Source organism: Callorhinus ursinus, unplaced genomic scaffold (genome assembly GCF_003265705.2).
Source record: "Callorhinus ursinus isolate GAN/ISIS: 27379988/994484 unplaced genomic scaffold, GSC_fseal_2.0 scaffold8, whole genome shotgun sequence".
Classification (NCBI taxonomy): Eukaryota; Metazoa; Chordata; class Mammalia; order Carnivora; family Otariidae; genus Callorhinus; species Callorhinus ursinus.
Genome location: NW_027397070.1, coordinates 29,330,663 through 29,353,515, shown reverse-complemented (window position 1 = coordinate 29,353,515; position 22,853 = coordinate 29,330,663). Strand labels below are relative to the sequence as shown.

At 43.3% G+C, this 22,853-nt stretch overlaps 1 protein-coding gene across 4 annotated transcripts in view; it reads right to left on the bottom strand.

Moving 5' to 3' along the window:
- Window positions 1-22,853, bottom strand: part of SAMD4A (sterile alpha motif domain containing 4A) — a 207,193-nt gene that overhangs the window by 71,389 nt on the left and 112,951 nt on the right. For all 4 annotated transcript variants that reach the window (XM_025870014.2, XM_025870012.2, XM_025870015.2 and 1 more), the window contains one exon: window positions 13,999-14,517. In XM_025870014.2, the coding sequence (XP_025725799.1) occupies window positions 13,999-14,517 (519 nt within the window). The remainder of the gene's footprint in view (window positions 1-13,998; window positions 14,518-22,853) is intronic.

Genomic DNA, 22,853 nt, shown 5'->3' with positions numbered 1-22,853 from the left:
ACCCACAGAAAATTAGGGAAAGAACTGTGACCACACAAAGCTTTCCATTCTTTTTCGCACATCTCATACATTGAAAAGAAAGCCTTCAAGCAACACATCATTCGCTTGCAAGACACCTACCCTCTCCGAGTACTGACAATCCTTATTCCTTCACGACAGTGAGCTACGCACTGAGACTCACCTTGAATTTAGGATCTGCAACTCAGATCCGGCCTTAGGGACTGGCTGGCCTCAATCATGTTCTCAGCTCACACTCCCAAGTAGACACACTTTGGGGAACCAACAACTCTGAGGTTGAGCACACAATACTCTGGGAGTTGGAGCTGCTAAAACCAGCAGAGTTAATAACAATATCACAGGCACAAAATAATTTCTTGGATAATGATGAACATATGTGAATAATTCCCTTTCCCACAACCTAGCTCCCTGAGGCCTAACAACTACCCCCCAACTCTTCCAACTTCCCAAACACGCTTCAGTCTTGAACGTTCTCCCACGGCACCCAGTGGATACAGACCCAGGCATTATTCTAGTCAAGCCCTCCCGTCAACATGTCTCCTCGGCAAGCTCTCTCTCTCTAGTTCCTGAAAGTATTCGGGAGGTCCGCACTCTCCATGTTTAGAAATGCAGCCTGAGGTGGGATTTAGGGCACCACCTGCCCTGCCCATCCAACGCCATATAAATGGGACTTGTTAGAGACAGCAAACCAGAACCAAAAACAGCCATCTAAAGAGTTCCAATTTACTAAAGAAAAGGACTATTATACACATTACTGCCCCCCAAAAAATCAACTGATGAAATCCTTTCAATATTTGTTATCTTAAGATACTTTACAGATTATTAACTTTGATAGAAAATCACAGGAACCGAGTTCCTGCCAATGAAGATTAATTAGAAACCAAGATAGTGTGTACCCCAAATCATAGTTCTAGTCAATCGGAAAATGATTTGATTCAAATAAAGGTCATTTCAGACAATTTTTAAAGAATATACCCACCATGTGAATGAGACTTGTCTACATTACACGTTCTCTCCCTTAAGCTTCACTTTGACGCTAATGATAGATTAGGAGAGTGCGCTCAGTGTCCTCACCTTTGCCACCACTATCCTTCCACCGAGAAGCTGAACTTCTGGGCTCTGTGAGAGAGGGTCGGGGGCTGTTGCCATCCCCTGACGCCCTCAGAGACTGCTCCTCAGGAAACTGGCACCGAGGGATGCACGTCTCATTTTATTTGGCCTTGGGTACTGCAAAAGTTGTTGTTGTGTGTGTGTGTGTGTGTGTGTGTGTGTGTGTGTGTGTTAATCCAAAATGTAGTAGCTTTTGACACAGAGCCCCAAAGCTGCTTGTCCCCACTTCCTCTGTGGAAATATTTGACTTCATGGCACAGGAATAAGACCAGTAACATGCCGAAAGTTTACCAGATCTCTGAAAACAAAGAACCTTCAAACAGTTCACTTTCCTCCCAAAAGAATCTCTTTAAGATGATGCCACAATCACAGAGCAAGAGTGGCTCTCAGGTCATCTGTGATGCGGGCGCTGGGCAACTGAACCTGTCTATCCTCTGATGTGTTTTAACTCCGACAGGATAGCGAACCCACATTTGTCATCGTAACATGCTCAGGCGTCTCATCATCACCATGATCTTTACCTGTAATTGTTGCTGATTTTCTTTTCTTTCTATATGGCAGAGACCGAGGAACTAGTGATAGTGCCCCTCCTATTAACGCACTTTAACGTCCTTCTCAATGATCCAACCACTCCTTATTTAGCCTTATTACTCCAGCCTAAATCACCCTGCCTTTTCCTTTAGGAGACCTTTTTTTCTCTCTCTTCACGAACATCTTCATATCCTATTCCTTTTGTATCTTTTTTATTTTTAGTAGATGATACGTGGCACTAACATGGTACTCACTTCGAAAGGTAGAGCGAAAAAGTGGTTCCTGGGCATTCCCTGTCCACCGGACTCTTCAGTTCCAAACTTCCCAACTCCAGCGAGCAGTTACTGGTGTTCACATCCTTTTAACAATGACGGGAACTGAAATCCTATCGGGTTCTCGCTGAGTGTGTACTTAATGCCGAGTATATCCGGGGAGCCTCCCCCTGGCTTTGGCAGGCACCTGCCGCTCTAACACCAGCCCAGCATGTTCAGTGGCATAGCACCCTTCTTCTCCTGCTCACCGCAACCTCACAGCACTGTATCCTCATCAGCTCCTACCTTAGAAGCGTAGGATGAAAGTACTAACAAGGGTCCTTAGGGGTCATCCAAACTTGTACCTTCATGACGATGTGGGAGTCCCCAAGACTGCAAGATCACACACTGAGTGAGAAGTGGGGTGACTTTCCCAACCCACTGCTCTTTTCACTACACCACATTCTTTTTCTTCCAAACATTTTAAACTCTTGGGACCAGCCGCACTTCCCTGGCCCGTATCTATGTGCATAAACTCATTTGTCTCTCGTAAATCCAATTCTGTTCCTTAAGGATCATTTTTTAAAAGATTTTATTTATTTATTTATTTGAGAACGCAGAAGCAGGGGGGAGAGGCAGGGGCAGAGGGAGAAGCAGACTCCCGGCTGAGCAGGGAGCCCGATGCGGAGCTCGATCCCGGGACCCCAGGATGAAGACCTGAGCTGAAGACACATGCTCAACTGACTGAGTCACCCAGGTGCCCCCCCCCTTAAGGATCATTTTTATAAATTTGAATAAAATCCTTATATATATCACTGATTTAAAAAATTATTCCTGCTAGCAATGGATCCCAAAGAAGCAACAACAAATGTTTACCTTACTCTACTCTTATTTTTTTTCTAGTCCACTTTAAGGCATTTATTAAGATATATCACTGGAACAATCCTTACGGGTATGTTGATTATTTGTGGAGGGCCAACTCTTTACGGGGCTGAGTCAAAGCATCTTGATTGCAATTTAGCATGTAGGAAGAGCTTTGTCATAAGGCTGCCCCAGGGAGCCTATTCCAACCCCATTTCCTGGAGAGCCTGGCCTGGTGGAAGAAGCAATCCTTACTGTATCAGCATTAGCAACAAGTGAAGAAATAATAATAATGAGGGCTATTATTTGTTGAGCATCTCCTACTGGCAAGTGCTCTACACACATTTCTCATTAAATCCTCACAACAACCCCAAGTAGCTCTCAACTCATCTTCACTTAACCAACTTGATAGACCAATCAGTACTCTCCCCTTAGACTACTTCCTGATGCCCATGGTGCACCAACTCCTCAACTGTAATTCAATTGTACACTTCTGCTCCCACCAGCGAACTTGGAGGGGGACCAAGAGTCCACTGATCTTGTTCCCTAATCTGTTTATGCCAGTTGTACTTACTGTAAATATGTCATTTAAAAAAGTATAACAAATGATGACATAGGAATTATAAAAAAGTTAATTGCACAAAATTGCATTACATATTTTAGAAATAGTCATTGTTTTGCTTAAAAATCTGTTGAATTCAGAAAGATTCTGTGCTCTGATTGCTTTTTTTTTTTTTTTTGCAAAAGTCTTCAAATGCTTTTTCCATTTTGAAGAGATCACAGACAATCATGCATCCAGGGTGTGAATTATGCAGGAAAGACAAAGAGCAGCCAGAGTTAGGAGTGCTATCCTCAAAGAAAGATCATCCATCACTCTATATAGAAACAGCACATGAATGTATGTATTCATGCTTTAAGTTAATATGTATGGTCTTATTCCTTTTTTATGATTCCCTGGTTTAAACAGCTCTTACAATCAACACATCAACTACCAATCCTGATCAAATCATTTAAGAGGTCTCCTACTGAAATTTAGTCCCATTTCATAGACGAAGAAAGGAGCTTTAGAGGCCAAGTAACTTGTCCATCACCAGACACCTGCTCATTGGAGGAGCTGCAAGAGAAAACCAAAGCATCTGACTTTGAAGCCGTGTTCTTGATCTTGATGGACACTGCCTTGTCATTTACACCCCAAAATTGAATATCTAACATGCCACTTAGCCCTGTAATTCCCTTTGCACAGCAACATTTTCCTGTGCAGAGGAGAAGACTGAAGTATAAAATAATCTGCTATGAATCTTTTAGCTCCATATGGATTTGCTGGGCTTTTCTGAAAGGATGCATCTCAGCAAGGTTGGCTGTGAAACAAATCTCTAAAGCAAACCCTGTGCTCTCATTGGTTCCTCTAATTCTAGCCATGGAATTCGTCTATGGAAATGGTCCAGACTTTTGGCAAAGAATGATTACTCCAGGGTATGTCAGAAAATCCTATATAGCATTTTCCAGATTTTGGAACCCCCTGTCTTCCTTGTTTCCTCGTCTCCTTACCCTTCTCTTAATTGACTTATACCTGAGATTTCCTGTACTCAGATACCATAGATACCTATCCATAGATGTCCTATACTCAGATACCATACTTTACCTAATAGAATGTTGAGAATGGGGGTGGCAGCAATGGTATGTACAGTGTTTAAGAGTTAGAAAATACACCCCAAATTGACAGTAAGCACTGCCACTAAGATTCACCCCTACTTGAAACCATGAAATTCAAGGGTTTAATTTGCCTGATATTAGGGATGTCAAATATATATGTATACATTATGTATACATTACATATATATATATAACGTATATATATTTAAGTTACATTCATGATACATCTTTCTTCAGTGTAACCTGAATTTGTCCCTGGAAATCTTAAAAGTGAGAAAAGAAAAAAATAAGTGCAAGATTAGAAGTTTTCTTGTCCAATTTTTTTTTTCTTTTCTTTCTTTCTTTTCTTTTCTTTTCTTTTTTTTTTTGTGGAGCAGCCACTGTTAGACTATGACTCTAAATCTTGTGAAATAATAGAAATCATAAGACTAAAGGGCTCATAAAAGTCTTAAAGAAGCCATGTTCATCTCTTCCTCCTTTCTTCCCTCTTCCAGGCTAGTCCAATCTAAGCCATGTTTCCCAGCCAGAATCCATCCTATTTTTGAATTACAGTAGAGAATTAGAACTTGGCTCATCTAGTATTTAATAACCCTCACTGGAATTAGGGTCTAAGAAAATCCTCCTGGATAGGGGACGGATGGCACAGCCTCATGACCCAAGGTGCATGGAGGCCCATGGAGGTCATTGACTTTTCCCAGGCAGTGGGATCTCCGCCGACTCACAATAAACCAGCAGACTTCTTGCTTACTGTGGTGTTTTTCCGATTGTTGCCCCAGAAAAGAAACATGAAGCATGGTGAGGAAAAGCACAGTCCTGTGAAACCTCTGGACTCTTGGAAGGGAAAGATTAGGTAGTGGCAATACCGGGTCTGAGATCTCGCTGAGCCCCCTTCACACTGTAGTATCAAGAAGGCCAGTGTTATGCTTAAAAAAGTTTCCCCTGAAGGGGAAGGAAGCTGAAGCTAAAAATATATCGGGCCAGCTGTTATAAATGCTTCTCAAAGGAAGCAAAGCAACTAGAGTTACCTCTTGGAAAAGCAAATGAGGGGTTAAGGAAATAATGGAATTTTTCAGTTACATGCCAGGTTGGCTAGATTTGGGGGAGGAAGAAATTTTCCAACCAGAAAGTATGTTGGTAAAAGACAAAATAATTCCGTGAAGATTTACTTATATGACACCAGTGGCTTAGGATGGGGAAGACCTGCAGCCTGCCAAAAAGAATCGGGGTCTACAGGCCTTGCCCTCTCTTTTCAGTTTCCAAGAGGCCACTCCCAAGACCTCGCTTCCTGTCAGGCCTACCTAAAGCTGTGTGGTGTCTCTCCTTCCCTTGAATGTCTGGGTTCTGATCATTTTTTGCAGGCTGACTGCAATGAACTTGAAGGGGCTGCTGGTCTTGTAAGAAAATGTTGACGGGCAGAGGATTTCTTGAACCAAACGGGTATCTCTGAAGGAGCTGGCCCTGGCTGAAGGGGTCCATCCATGGACTTGGAGGGTTTTTTTTCCAGTGGTGGATCGGGGGTTCCCAAAAGAGCCATTTTCCCTGAGATCCACGTCACCCTCACTTCTCACCTTGCCTGCTGGAGTTAGTTTTGTTCCATGTGTTGGCTCCATGGAGCCTAGCAACCAACCTTCCCATAAATGGACGGACCCTCCACGCTCCTAGAAGGCCAGGTCACAAGGACCAAAGCCCAAGAGGTATCCGGGCACTGGATGCCTCAGCAGTTTTTGTTTTTTCACTTTTAATTTTGAAATAACTATAGATTTAACAAGAAATTGCAAAAATAGTACACAGAGAGGTCTCATGTACTGTCTCCCAGCTCCCCACAAGGTGACATTTTACCCAACTATAGTGTATTATCAAAACCAGGAAAGCGACATTCATGCAATACAATTAATGAGACTATAGACCTGACTTGGATCTCAGCAGTTTTGTGCACAGATATTTTTTGGCAGGGGGAGGGGAGAGGCAGGGGCTTACAAATTTCCATACAACCCTATGGCATTTTTTTTCACATGAATAAGTTCATATAACCACCTCCACAATCACGATCACAGTATGTTATTAAAAGTTTGTTAGTATTGAGACCTAGTTGGTAAAATAAGTCAGGCAAAAAAAAAAAAAAAGCAAGAGGAATGACAAATGTCACTATGAGGATTATGACAGAAGGCTAAATGATCAATATTATCACCAGATATTTAGTGAATTCCCAAGGACGTTTTCTCGTTTATTTTGGAACTTCATTAACTTCATGAACATCTGCCTAGTGAGCCCAGGAATTTATTAAGTTCCTACTGTTCAGCAAACATTTATGGCAGGGTGGGCAGACAGGCTTCAGCTCACATGCCATCTCTTATTGAATTATAGTGGCTGCTTTGAGGGGTATACAGAGGAGGATTTGGAGGCCACATCTGGCCCTAGCAAGAGACAGCCAGGATCTAACAGAGACGCCCTGCCCCCGGAGGATGGCAGCTGAACACGTGCCAGGAAAATTGCCATCTCCACAGTTTCTGTGACTTGTTGAGCCACGCAAGTGTTCTAGGTGCCGGGAAGGAGGGATCAAGAAGACACAAGCCTTGTCCCCAAGGAGTTTGTGATTGGGAAGGGAAGGCAAATATGTCAACCAAGAACTGTGACACAGAACGCTAAGGGCTGACATTGAAATATATGGGTCAGTGCAAAGAGAGCACACCGGGGGTGCAATTTGGGCAGGATCCTAGATCTGTGTGCTATGGAGAACCATGCAGGGACAAATTCAGAGTCAGAGTCACACAAGGGTCTACTAGCTAGTAATTGAGTCAATCTCTGAGGATAGGATTAGGAAGGACAGGCATGTCTCCTCAAGTTCAGAGACAGACTCTGGACCCTGACCGCCTGGGTTCAAGCTCCAGTTCATCCAAACTTGGTTGGCCTGTGACACTGGTCAAGTGACTTCGCCTCTCTGTGCCTCAGTTTTCCTTATCTGTTAAGTGGGGATAACACATCATGGAGGTATGAGGATTAAATGAGTTAATATTTACGTAAAGGGTTTTGAACAGTACCCAGCATGTAGCAAACGATACGTAGTGTGCTATCACTGTTAATTTACTTTTTCTTTTAATGATCTACGGTGCCAACATTTTTTAAGGTATTGTTTTTATTATCAGAAAAATCAACTGAGACAAAGAAAAGAAATACTAAGTTTCCAAAGTGTACCATGAGACTGTAGAAGTGGGCAGTCTAAATGGAACATTTTGGAAGAATTTCTGTTACCTAAAGCTTCTGAGTTCTTGCCTCATACCAGGCTAGCAAAGGGCAGCACATTTTCAAATCCACATGTAAAGAATGCAAAGTAAAATCAAGTATTGTAACGATTTGAATAGAAACAAGTTTCTTTCATTTGTCACTGCAGCACGTAGTTTTCTTCCGGGTCCATGTCCACCAGCGAAGAGCAGAAAATGGTTAGAAAGGCAGTCTGGGGTAAGGGAGGTGGCACTGACCTCCACACAGGGGAAATCTTTGGGCTCTTTGGAAAACCAGGAGGTATTTTTCCTGAATGTTCTTCTCCTGAATGGTTTACTTTTTTCTATGGCAGACTTCAGACAGGAAGCAAACAGAGAGATGCTAAGCCAGGTTCTATGCACCTTACAATTGGAATTGCTTGTAATGGCCAGAACAAAGTTGACTAAGTCTTTGCGTAAGTCTGAGACAGCTAATACCCTCGTTCTTTCTGATCCCACGGGCTCATGATGAAGAATCTGCAAATTCTTGCTTTCAGTGAGCAGATCTGAGTAACCTTACAAGGACAGTGAGGTACTGAAAAATACAGTACCTCTCTTCTGAAACACCTTGAAGCTATCCAAAATGTTTAATCGACTTCTCAACTGTCCCAACCCATTCTTCTCTTTCTCATGAGAAAAGGTGTGGCTCAAAGTCCCTGTATGATCTCACCTGATTTAACCTGCAACCAATAACAGGTACTCTTGCCTCTGCTTAAATGGATGGAAACAGGTTGATTTTTGTTATATCGGGGTTTAGGTTTTGCCCCCGACTCTTAGCCTCACCCTAATCCCTTCCTTCCAAAACTTCCCATGGCACCATCATGTGCATTTTAAATACCCTCTAAACACCATTTTTCTCCATCTCAATGTTCTAGCACCTTCTCTAAGTCAATACACATCGAAAATTGAGCTCGTATCTAGTTTGTCTCCCTGTCTTGCCTTTTATCTCTTTGGAATCACTAACTCAACTTTCTTCATCCCTTAAATGCCTACCATGTGTGAAGTACTCGCAATTTATCTCTAATATTCCTTTTTGATAAATCCAGTGGTTACTCCTTGGTCCTCATTTTATTGGATGTATCAGCAGAATTTTACCTGATCACTTTTTCCCCTTGAAACATGTTCTTCATTTGCTCTGCAAGATGCCCACACACTTGACTTTCTTCTGACTTCAGTGGTTTCTCCTGCATTTCTTTTGCTTTACCCTCCTCCTCCTCAGCCTTCATGTTCAAGTACCCAGGCTCAGTCCTTGGTCCTCTTCTCTGCCTACATCTTTGCTTTGGTAATTTCATTCTGTTTCAGAGTTTTAAGTACTATTTCTGTGCTGGTAACTCCCAAACGTCTATCTCAGATCAGTCCTCTCTCCCAAACCGCACACTTATACATCTAAATGCCCACGAGGCCTGTCTGATCATCTAATGGGCACCGACATTCGTCATATATGACACAACTCCCAATCTTGCTTTCAAACTTAATAGAAATTTTCTCCATCCTTCCAGTTACATAAGCAGAAACTCTGGAGTCATTCTTGAATTCGTTCCCTCATACCCTTCATTTCTTTTGTCAGGAAATCCCGTTGGCTGTACTTTCAAAACATATCTAGACCCTGGCACTCTTCTCTCTTCTACCTCAGCCATCCCAGGCAGAGTCGGCAATGTCTGGCCTGGATTACTGCAACAGCCTCTGAACTGATCTTTGTGTTTCCATCCTTGCCCTGGTACAGCCTCTTCTTAATACAGCAGCCCAAGTGATCCCTTTAAAATATGTCAGATCATGTCACTTGTCTGCCAAAAACCCTCCAATGGCTTCTTGGTTTCCTGAGAGCGGAAGTCAAAGTCCTTGCAATGGCCTGCAGTGCCCTGTAGGATCTGTCCTTTCCCGATACCTGAGCAACCTCCGCCACTGTCTACCTTACTCACTCATTCCCTTTCAGCCGCTGGCCTTCTTGGTTTTCCCCTGCAAGCTGGGAAAAGATCTTGGGATCTTTGTTTAAGCTTTTTCTCTGGCTGGACAATTGTCCCCCTGGACACCCACTTGGCTAACCCTTTTACCTCCTTCAAGTCTTTGTTCACGTGTTACCTTCCTGATGAGGTCTACCCTGACCACCCTATTTAATCCTGTAACCACCTCACCACCTAGGCCTGACCCTCCTGACCCTACTCTTTTTGTTTTTTTCCATGCCACTCACCAATCTCTAACACACTATATAAGTTCCTTATATATTATAACTTATACATGTTAGACTGCAAACTCCACAAGGGAGAGCATCTTTGTCTTGTCTGCTGATGCACCCTGAGTGCCTTAAATAGGTTAAGCATATAGTAGGTGCTCAATAAACATTTTCTAAGTGAATGAATGAACAAATAAATAAATTGATAATGTATGTCCAAGTCAATACTGAACCCTAATTTTCTTTTTTTTTTTTAAGATTTATTTATTTATTTATTTGAGAGAGAGAGAGAGAGAGAGAGGGAGAGCACGTGAGAGGGGGGAGGGTCAGAGGGAGAAGCAGACTCCCCGCTGAGCAGGGAGCCCGATGCGGGACTCGATCCCGGGACTCCAGGATCATGACCTGAGCCGAAGGCAGTCGCTTAACCAACTCAGCCACCCAGGCGCCCTGAATCCTAATTTTCATAATTACACCTAGAAACATTTCTAGCACCCATTCCTTCTGCTCCATGCCTGTTCCTATCCTCATGATACTTTTACTACCTCACAACTGAGGTTTTGAAACTCATCTGGTTGGCACCCAGTATACCAGTCCCTCTGCAGCACTGCTCACATCACCGCCACACCCATGGTGGGATGCTTGGGCTCTTTAGAGCTCTCAGATCGCCTCCCTCAGTCTACTTGTATTGCGGTCTCTCACTACTCTTTGTCTTTCGTGAACCTCTCCTTCTTCCTCACCGTCTTCCAACCCTGACTGCATACTATAACCTCCATGCCTTTGCTCACAATGCATGTCCCCACCCTCGGTCCTCCCACCATCTCCAACCTAGCTTACTTCCTCTATTACCTGCAAAGGCTTTCCTGACCCTCCGGTTCACAAGGATCTTTCCATTTCACACACTCACAGTGCTTACAGTACAGGCCCCCCCTCCCCCCCGTTCAGCTGACACAATCCTATATCACCCGATGGCAGCTATTGGAGTTATTTTTTTTTTAACTGCACTTTTACGTAATGCATGGGTTATTATGTAAAATTTTTGCAGATTAGTCTGACTAGAGGGAGAGATTTCATTTTCAATTGTGAGACTGACTGATCTATCTTCTCTTTCCACTTACATGATAGGTTCCCTGAAAACAAATCACTTTCCTTAAGCTTCCTTATATTTTTCACGGCCTCGAACACAGGGCTGGGCACCCAGGAGGTGGGTAGTGTTTGCAGTGCAGCTGGATGATGCAGAATCCACACAGGGAGGAGGTCATGAATGCTAAGGCACTTGGCTGGAGCGTAATGACCAAAGGAATAAAACGTGAGTGGGACAAACCGAGATTAAAAACCAAAAACTGTGTAAAGAAGTCGTCTTCTAGTTAGTTTCTTTTCATTAACTGTCATTAAGGTGGCTGATAATTTGAAAATGCGAAGCACTAATTGATCTCAGTTCTCCTACTATGATTTATAATCACGTTGTTTTGTGTGAGTATTTTTTTTCATTTTAAAAGAAGGAAGACATCTAGCTCTTCAGTGCAGTAGAAGAGGTCCTGAAGCCTTCAGCCCAACCCATTTTCTATTGTAGTGAAATGGCCAAAAGTCACGGCATAGTCAAGGATCCCTAGTCTACTCTGCATGGCCTGGGCTCGGGAAAGGTGCTTTCATCAGGTGACAGTCAGAGATGCAAATGCGGGCACAGACTCTGGGTGTCAGTGTTAGCACTTTGCTCCTCGATGTCCTTCCTACCCTCTCCATTTATTCGCTTAGCAGGTGCCATTGCCAGCTCTGGCCAGGGCTGGGCGTCAACATATGTAATCTCATGTGCCTTCACCACAGCCCTCAAAGATGGATATCATGAATGTTCTGCTCGGCGGGGGGTCTGCTTCTCCCTCTGACCCTCTTCCCTCTCATGCTCTCTCTCTCAAATAAATAAATAAAATCTTTAAAAAAAAAAAAGAATGTTCTCATTTTACAAGTGAAGACCTTGCTCAGAGAGGTTAAGTAACTTGGCCAAGCTGTAGTTAGCAAATTGTAGATCTGAGATTTGGACTTAGCAGGACATTGACACCAAAGTCCTTATTCTTTCCACTTCGTCAACCTGCCTCCCAGGTGCTCAGGATATACTTGATAGAGGCACAAGTGAATGAATGACCCAAAAGTTTGCAGCTTTGACAAACACCATTTAACCACCATAGACAATGCAGAAGACTAAAGCAATGATACTAATGTTTTGTTAAAGAGATACTGAAATACAAGTGTTGACATGGCCTAAGTGTTTGCATAAAACTTTCTGGAAGAGAGATCTGAGCTTTCTTTGCCAAGGCTTTGAAACAGGGCTCCAATCCCTTTCTTCTTCCTGAGATATATAATCTAGTTATCTTGTCAAACCTTCAAGTCTTTTTCTACTCAAGTACTACACAGGGACCCAAAGATCTGGGAGGCCATGACATCTCTGCATTTTCTCCCCTCTGCAGGGCTGGGCAGCCACAGTGAAAAATGAAAGTACCCACGGACTACAATCTGCTAACCACCTCGAATGTACCAATCTTATCAAGACTTACAGCCCTGAGTGTGCAAATCAGGAGAGACAGAAATATGATGACCCAAGACTAATGACATAAAATTCAGCCCTTAAAATATGAAAGACCAAGTTTTGAGAGGGCAGGCAGCTTGGAGCTTGCATCTCTCCCAGCTATCAAAGAGTTTTGTAATAATTACTAGATTCTGTCCCTGACCCGAGAAACTTGAGCCAAAAAACTCTGTCATCCAGCCTGCATGTGTCTGTCTTAATAGTCCCAGCCACCACTCTGTCACACAGAGGCTAGTGAAACTGTTCCCTGGATTACTAGTCTGCACAAGAGACTGCCCCCACAACCTCTTACATAATAAAGTAATGAGGCAATAATCCCTTAATTCCCCAAATGTATGAGTTATCAAAATCTCAATGTAAAAGTAAAAAAAAAAAAAGAATTAAAAATCTTATGAATGCAGTATCTTGAGTATTTCCTTGGTTATTTCAATTAATGTAGTTCTAATTCGACACTCCTATGTATTTGAGAAAGCCATTTCAAAGGACCCATTAGCTGAGAGATCCGAGTGGAGGGAGAGGCCAAGAAGCCGTCACTGTTAATTCTTACTACTCTCAGATCTTTTAATTGGGGGTTCCTGCATGTTGACAGGCACGGAAGGTCTGACCACAAAAGCTTTCCCTCGAGAAAGTTATCTCAGTGCTGACACTGTATTCACGGACACATGCAACTAGCATCAAGGATTTCTGTTTAATGACAGGCCCCCTCTCCCACGTTGCCACTTATAGAAGCACCAATGGCATGTTTGTCCCTTTGCTTGGCCTGAGTGGGGAGCCACAGAGAGGACTCCTGGCCCTAGTCCCAGCTGTGCACAGGGTACTTTGCTTTATGGTCAAAAGAGCAGAAAGCTGTCCTCTGCTCTCCCCTTCCTCAAAGCTGTTCCCGACCCACCTCTCCTAAGTTAGACTGAGCAAGAAAAGGCCACAGCATTCACACCAGGCCACAGCACAGAGCCACATTCTCAGTTAGCAAACCTGTTTCCCTTGTCAGGCGGAAAAGTGCCCTCAACAGCAGGGGATAAAAACCAGAAAATGCAAGGGAGGGAACATTCCAGGGTGAAATATAGTAAAAAAAAAAAAAAAAAAAAAGGAAGAAAGAAAGAAAGAAAAAGGAAAAAGGAAAAAAAAGAAGAAGAAGAAGAAGAAGAAAATGCACAAATCCCATGAGGGCATCTAGTTAACCAGGGGTTAGAATCAGGTTTAGAGAATCACACGTAACTCAGTGTCTTGGCAAATCCAAAAACCCCAGGGCGAAAGGCATGTGGGTAAAAGGCATTTCTACTTGTGGAAACAGGAAGTTTCCTTCTTTTACCATCTATTCTCTCTCTTATTTATTTACTTTTTAGTCCCACCAACCCATAGTCCAACCCAAATTTGGACCATCGATCATTTTACCTGCCCAACATTTTTATCTTTCCAGAGTCAAAGGGATCCAAAGATCCCTTTCCCACAGCCAATTCCAGTGCCCCTCTCTCCCAGGGTTACGGGGTGCTCAGAGCGACATTCTCAGCGGGACATGCCACACACAGCAAGTCACTACACCAGACTGCTCTAGAGGGCTTTCAGGGAACTTACTTGTACTTGTGCTGGTTCCAATTGTATTGATTGTGGTGGGGACAGATGAGGAGGAGTAGAGGGGCACGTGGCCATTCTCACACCCCAGGCTTTTGTCCTGCCAGTTGGAGGCGTTGATGCAAATCCCAGAATCCCGAGAGTTCTGCCACCCATTGAGCTTGTCATCGGAGTTCTGTCTTTGGTGATAGTAGTGCGTCTGCCCATAATCCACAGAGTCCGAGCGGCTTCGGTTCTGGCCGCCAAAGCTGGTCGACGTGCGGTCCTCCAAGTGGTTCAGCCACATGGCTAATGCGCTGCGGTCTTCTAGTGAAGTAGCCGGATGTATCAAAGCGTAGGACAGTAGCTGCCTGCTCTCCTCGATGTGCTGGTTGTGTTCAATAGAGTGCGCCAGGATTTTGGGCAGCAGTTTCATATACTCTACTTTTGCATCAAGGTTTCCTGGCTTCAGCAAAGGCAGATGAGTTAACAGGAGGGAAATCGCTTTATCCTTGGATTCCTGTTGCCATTGGTTAATGATTCCTGGAAAGGAAAATATACAGGGCGAATGAGCAAATACACCCACAATGGCATGAAACACCACACTGTAAAGAGAATTCCTATGGGTTAGAGTCTCCATCTAGGTATCCTGGCTAAATTTTTCTCAAAACAGCCTGTGCATCGGGTCGGATAACGGACTCCAGGTTGTCAAGGGGCAGTGACGTAAATGAAACACAGAACAAATGTTCTTGGATGTTTGGGTGCTCAATCTAATTCCCATTCAGGTCTCCAAAGAGCCTACAACTATTTTTGGTACAACCAAAAAGAATTTACAGCCCTGTGTTTGCTCTTAGAAAAGTCTAGCCACACCTTCAGATAGACGGTGATAAGGACTAAGAAAATCTCCATAGAGAAGCAAGTGTTGTCAAAGGTTCATTGGATCCTTGGGGATAAGCCTGTTTTCCCTCCTGCAGACATCTGTGGAAAAGTGGGTTACACTCTAGCAAAGGCAATTGTGTGAGGATGTTAAAGCTTCCTAGAGAAATCTGTCAGGAAAAGAAAGGACTCCCCTCATCTCGGTGAAGTAAGCCTGCCCTTCTCATGAGAAGCTGCCTCTGAAAACCACTGTGACCCCGAAGCTAGATCTCAAAGCTAGACCTAGCACGAGTGGCACCTCTGATCACACATGATAAGCAAGCTATTTTTCTTTAAGCAGAGAAGATCTGTTTAGTTATCTTTATGATGGTAAAGTCTGGATAACATAATATTTACCATTTTCACCATTTTTAAGTGTAGGGTTGTATGGCAATGAGGACATCCACAATGTTGTGTAGCCATCCCCACCATGCATTTCCGGATCTTTTTCTTCTTTTCAGACTGAAACTCTGTACCCATTGAAAAATAACTCCCTATTTCTTCCCTCCCCCAGCTCCTAGCCACCACCATTGTATTTTCTCTCACTATCTATTTGACTCCTCTAGTTACCTCATATAAGTGGGAACATACAGTATTTGGCTTTTTGTGACTGGTGACTTCATTCATGAGAAGATCCATTTGTGACACCTTCTTGTCCCCTTCTACTCAGAACACACACTGACTGCCTTTAGGTAAACATGAATAAGCAATGTACTTTGCCTTCGACTGGCCTTTTAGAAGTAGCTTGTTCTGGAAACTGGAAGTTATCCTTAGAACCTGGGGCCACAAGAAAGAAAGCTCCCTTCCTGAAAAGTCACTCCTGATACCCGAAGACATCGTCCCTGGCCTACTGATTACCCTACATAGGCTAAGGCAGGGCAGTCCTACTGGCTTTCCTGAAGTATATGCTGAGTTGAAAAGGGGTCTCTGGAATTTAGCAGACGGGCTTTACAATTCTAGCAAGGCACACACATATCAGAACAAGCTCAAGAGTCATTGTTGGCCAGAAGCTACAAATGCATCAGCCAAGTACTATAAGGCCGGTCAAGACCAAAGAAAAGTATCAGGCAAGGAAGGCATGGGATAGAATGAAAGAATGTGGGCTCTGCAATCAGGCAAACCTGGGCACGGATCCCAGATCTGCCACTTAATTTGCGGTGGGACCTCGGTAAGTTACTTCGCCTATAGGAGCCTCAACTGCCTCATCAGTTAAGACTGTTACCAACAGCATCTGTCCCTCCTTGCATGACAATGTATCAAAAGGACCGGTCAAGTACTCGATGGTGGAAATAATGCCTTCTACTTGTCTCTGCATTAGTTGGGCCCCACATTAGAGCCATGTTGGTTGGTTTCAGATACCGAGTTTTAAAAATAATTATAGAGTCTAAAGATGACCCAGGGAAGGCCATTAAAAAATATCAGAGTTGGAAGAGGCAGAAAGTCAAAGGGTGAAAGAAAATAGGGCTATTGAGCTTATAAATTAACAGCATAAAGAGATGCTCAATGTGGGGATTTCAGAAGACCAAGAGTCAAAGATTTGAAGTACAAGTCTTCACATTGAAGCAGCAGAGATTAAGACTGGATGTGGAGAAGAAATGAAGTGCCAGGATGACAAAAGACCCAGAGGAGTCTCCAAGGAAGGCTTTATAATCTCTGTCCTGGGGCCTGAAGAATGGAGACAGATGGGTCTAAGGAAGCACTGTTGGGTAGAATGTAATGTGAGCTACATACGGTATTTAAAATTTTCTAGTATTAAAAGAAAAGTGAAAAGAGGGAGGTGAAATTAATTTCAATGATCTATTTTCTTTAATCCAATATATCAAAACATTATTATCTCGACTTGTAATCAATATAAATCATCAATGAAACATTTTACATTCTTTTCTTTGCACCAAGTCTTTGACATCCAGGGTATATGTATATTACCATTGGCCTCACATCTCTAACTGGGACTAGCCACAGCTGAAGTGCTCAGAAGCCATGCCTGGCTGGAGGCTGCAGAACTGGCTAGCCATGGGGCTGGAGATATTCAGATGGGGAAAGCCGATGGCAGGAGGGCACCCATGACCTCAGCAGGTCCCTCCTGGCTCCCTGACTCTATATTTAGCTAACTGCCTCCTGACAAAAGACAACCCTGGTGCATTCCATTAGGTATGGCCTCCCTTTTAAAGTAGCTTTGGGAGATGGAGGAAGCACCAGTTCCAACTTGCCATCAATACGTTTTCAGGAAACACCCAGCATGTTTTTAATTATGAATATGCTTCAGATAAAGAGAAAATCTATTCATTATGCCTAAGGAACTAAAGAGGCACTGGCAAGAAGCAAAAGGTCCCGAGAGGAAGATACATCTGTGTCTGATGCCAGTCCGATGAGCAGATGTAGCTAGCGTGCACCTGGAAAATGTACGTTTAGAAATAAATTCTTTTATTTATTTAATAAAAATTAAACAAGTTTTAATAAAAATTCACAGGGTTGAGGAACTCCCTAGCTTTCTGCGAGGTCACTTCCCTGTTTGGGTATTCTACCCTTCTACATAAGGTCAGCCTAAAAAAAAAAAGGAACAAAAACAAAACATAAATAGGACTCGGAGTGCAAACTAACCATGTTATCTCCCTGTAAGCACTCTCTGCCAGGGATTAGCAGCAAAGAGGAGAGGAAAACAAGGGCCCTGGCCCTGGTCCCTCCCAGGCCTGAAATGGGTCTTTCTCTGTCCTCGGGACAGGGCTTGGATGGTGTGGGGACTGGCGTGTGGCCAGGAAGACAACGATGACTTTTGTTTACTCCGTCGGGAACCTGGACGTGAGGCTGGCTGCCTCCTGAAGGCAGTCTTCTGAGGTGTACTACTGGATCGAACTATTCCTGCAGCACGTACGGCTGCCACGTGGACAGCTAACAGCTTTGAATGTGGTTTATGTGCCAGGCACTCTTGTAAGCTCTGTGCATGTAATTACTCATTTAATCCTCCTAAGAAATGGATGAGGTAGGTCCTATTACAGCCTTATTTTACAGATGAGGACAGAGAGGCACAGAGAGGTCAAGCCATTTGCCTCCGGTCCCCCTGGCTAGGGAGGTGGCAGAATGCGGGTATGCAAATTAGCATAAAGATACATCATGATTGTCATGCTAGAGAGCTTGGCCATAAGTTAAATACATTAATGTTTATAAATATGTGTTTCTATAATACATAAGATATATAATATAGAACTATATATAAAATGTGTATATGTGTATTATATTTACAAATATAGTAATATGAATATATTTAAATAGAGTGCATGGATCAGCAGAAGACTTGCCAGCTATGGAAGTGCAGGAAGAGTAGTTACAGAGGTGATACCTACTGTGGTTTTAAAAATATGTCCACAACTTCTTTGACATTCCTCTCTAAAAGATGGAGCCTAATTAATTCCTTTCCCGTACAGTGCAGGGTTAGACTTAGTGAGTCACTTCTAGCAAATTGAATGTAGCAGAAGTGACAGTGTGTGAGTTCATGGATTAGGTTATAAAAGGCACTGAAGGGGCCCCTGGGTGGCTCAGTCGCTTAAGCGTCCAACTCTTGATTTCGGCTCAGGTCATGATCTCAGGGTCATGGAATAGAGCTCCAGGTTGGGCTCTGTGCCGAGCACGGAGTCTGCTTGTCCCTCTCCCTCTGCTCCTCCCCCTGCTCACGCTTGCTCTTTCTCTCTCTCTCAAATAAATAGATTAATTAAAAAAATAAATAAGAGGCGCTGAAGCTTTTACCTAGCTCTCTCTCAGGTTACTCACTCTGGGGAAGCCAGCTGCTATGCTGTGACAGTACTCAAACAACCCAGTAGGGAGAAGGGTCTTGAGAGTGAGGAAGTGAGTCTTCTGCCAACAGGAACCATCTTAGAAACAGAACTCCCAGCCCATTAAGCCTTCAGATGACTGCATTCCAGATAACATTTGGGAAACTCGGCCAGAAACACTCATATTCCTGATCCATAGAAACTGCATGTGGTAACATGTTAATTGTTTTAGCTGCTACGTTTTGGGTAATTTGTTATGTGAACAAAAAAAACCCAATATATCTCTTCAAGAGTTTACCTCTAGAAAAATAGAAGTCTTCGCCATTTGGCTTTGAGCAGTTCACTTCTTCAGGCCAAATCATTCCCAGCTGAGATCTACTCCTGAAGCTAACCTGTTGCCACTAAACCTTCACCTCAGCCTCCCCCATTCTGATTATCCACTCGTCAAACAACTTTTGGACTATGATTAAGCTCCCGGTATCTTTAGGGAAAGAATGAACTGATCATACAGACTTGAGGTATTTCTAGATTCTATGATGATGATTTTTCAGGGCGATTTAATGGTTTCTGATTGTGATTTGGTTTCCTGTGCGGGTCGCCTTCCTGTGCTCAGTATATGGACTTGGAGTATATCTGGTCCCTCTGGTGATGGTTCCTCATGGCAAACTAATAAGCCAGCATTGCAGGGTTTACTTCCCAGTTAGTACTGAGTCAATCTCTCAGGGTGAACATCCCCAGGACAGTGATGAGAGTAAGTATCCCCACCTTCAAACAGAAGCCAGGTCCTACAGGTGAGGACTTGGGACATGAATGCTAGGTCCTGCCCAGTTGCCCATTGGTCTTCTTTGTGGCATCCATACCATCTTCCAGACAGAAAGGAGTTTTTACTGAGATGTGTGCTGAATGGATTCTCCTTACTGGGGAAGACTAGGAATCTTGAAATTTTTAATTAGTCAATCACTTCTTGATGTAGTTTCTATTACCATATACCCCAATATCACTCTCTTCAGTAGACACTCTGGAATACAGAGGTCCAAGAATGGCAAGGTTCAATGGTGCCAACTCACCTCTATTACTTTCTCTGAATATTTTCTCTAGATAAGGAGCAAAGATATTATTTTCTGGACCTTTTATGTGGGTAAAAGTGGATGATTTATAATTTATAAACCAGTGACATAGGAGTAGTAAAAAAAATCCTAAAGGAGCTATAATGAAAGACCATGAGGATTAGGAAACTGTCCCAATGATTCTTAGAGTGATGAAGATTGTGTTTAAATACCAAGTCTGGTATTATTACCACACAATGGTATGTCAATGTTTAAGGGCTCCAGTTGTTAGTAAATTACCCTCAAATTGTTATTTTATTATACCCTTGTTTTCAGTTTAATAACATTTACCATAAATGGGTTTCTCACAAGGGTATTTAGGCAATTTGCTCATGCGAGAAATGGCTGGAAATTAAGTGCACACATATAAGTACTGTTTAAATAAATGCACTAAAAGGCAGGAATACTAGTAGATCTTAAGTGGTCAAATTCTCCTTGGAAGGATCTATATTACAAACTCAATCCTAGACACATCATGTAATAAAGCCTTCTGAATGTAGTGCAGCTCTGCACAACTCAGGGACAGATGGCACACACTATGTATTTGGTAGGGGTGTGAGCTGACGGGGCAGCTAAAAAGTCAGGGGAACAAATGGCCAATACCAACATGGCAAATGGTGGATTCTTGTATTGGCTCCTGCACTTGCTTATTGTCTCCCAAGGTACCTTCTTGAGCTAGAAATGATTGGTGAAACAGCCCCTTGATTTGGTGGAACGCTGCAAGACATGGGGATTAGACTAGATGTTATGGGGAACCCGGACAGCATGTAGTTACTGAGCTCCTATTGCTGCAAGTGGTGCTTTGAGCAGATACAAAAGACTGAGTAGATAGAAACCATCTCTGTTTTCAAGGAGGGTGATTTGGCCAGCTTCCTAGGTGGCTCCATGGATCCTTGCCTCTTGGTATTCACACCCTTGTGTACTCCCCTCCCACACTGAATCCAAACAGGTCCATGTGACCAATAGAGTGTGGTAAGATGTTCTGAGATTAGGTCAAAAAAGGCACTGTAGCTCCTACCTTCCTCTCTTGGCTCACTCACTCTGCAGGAAGGTAGCCACGTCAATTATGAAGACATTCAGGCAGTGCTGGGAGAGGCCTGAGTAGAGGGAAATTGGACCTCCTGCTAACCGCCAGCAGCAACTTGCCAGCCATGTGAGTGAGATACCTTGGAAGTGGATTCTCCCGCTCTGGTCAATACCTTGCAAGAGACCTTAAGCCAGAACTAGCCAACGAGGTTGTCCCAAATTTCTGACCCTTGGAAAACTACGAAGGAAATATTATGTGAAGCTATTAGGTTTTGGGGTAATTTGTTACACAGCAATAGTTAACTAATACAGCTTATTTGTTAACTAATTGGAGTTCATGTTATTTGGTAAAAAGAAAAAAAAAATCACTCACAAATGCTACTGCCCCTTGAATTCACTAGAAAAGAAAGGATCTATGTAGCAGACTTCATAGCCCATTATAACCACTAGAGCTTTCTCTGAGACCATGAAGGTCATTAGCTGGTGCACATTCAAAGACACCCGACTATGCTCAAAGCATCCCCCTGACCCCAACGTATCTACAATGACTCACTTACCACTCCTCAGTGATCTGGTCATCTCTTCAGTGGGGCCTTTCCACCTTAGTCACTTTTTGTCCTGGGCACTGGTGTGGCTGGGTGCTCCAGGAGGGCGCCTTTGCTCCTGAAAGACCCAGGCCAGCAGTAAACTAGTTCTGAGATCTCAGCCAAGAGCTCAAGTTGGATTTCATGTTCAGGTTTCTGACCTCTTCCTGGCTCCGGCCAACTTTTGTAGGTCTGAGCCTGCCCATTCCCAGAGGGTGCGTAAAGCCGGCCAGCTCCCCTGACCACTTGCCTCAGTTCTGACCTCACATTTGTACAGATGACTCCCACATTTGTATCTCCAGCCCAGGTCTCACCCTGTGCTTCAGATCCACCCATCCAATTGCATCCTCTACATCTCCACTCAGATGATCTCAAAGGTACTCTGTCCAAAACTGAGCTCCCCCTCTCACTCTCACAAGATCTGCTCCTTTGGGCCTCTTCTCTATCTCAGCAATGGCTCTTCCATCTTTCCAGGAGCTCAGGTTGAAGTCTTCAAGTATCTTTGGCTACTCTCTCTTACATCCCATATTTCATCTGTTAGCAATCTCGTGCAAGAAATCTTCAAAACATACCCAGATTCTGACTACCTCTCACTATCCACCTCCTGCCCCATAAACAACATAACCACCAGAGTGATCCTTTTTATACTACAGGATAGGTCATGCCACTTCTCTGATCAAAGATTCCAGTGGCTTCTCATCTCACTCTGGGTAAAAGCCATACAACAGCCTATTAGGCCCTCTGTGATATAGCCCCATCCCCCACCACTGGTCCTTCATTCTTTGCAGTCCATTCTGGCTTCCTTGCTGTTTCTTCAACATGCCAGATATGTGCATACCCTCCAACCTTTGCCCTTGCCGCTTCCTGTCTGAAACACTTTTATCCCCAGGTCCACATCTAGCCCCCTGTCCGGTCTTTGCTTAAATGTTGCCTTCTTAGAACTTTTCTGCCCGCAGTATCTTAAATTGCCCACATCACTCCCTCACCCTGTATTTCCTTATCCCCCATGTCCTGCTTTATTTTTCCCCCCTAGCATTTATCATGTGACCTGGTATGTATGACATCTATTTTCTGTCTTTCTCCACTGGACAAAAGCTCTGTGAAGGTAGTGATGATGTCCCCATTTTCCCATGCATTATCATTTCCTTATTAATCACATTTTTTAATGGCTATATAAAGTTGTCCCCAGGCATTTTGTTTGATAGTGGTTTATTAGACTTTGAGATTTCTTACTCAAAATAGGCATTTCCTAGAAATTTCTTTTAAATGAAGACTGATAGAGTGGGTGACCTGCAGACTCTAGTAGGTCTCAGATGTCACCCCAAAATTGTTTGGTCACCTCCTTCTCATTTGATTCTGCAGAATTCTGATTATTTCTAGCTTTAACATCAAATAAAAACAGGAACATGTAAAAGAGGAAAATAAAATGATTAACTTATTTTTCAAAATCTTTACTACAGTCCTCTCTCAGTATTCTGTTA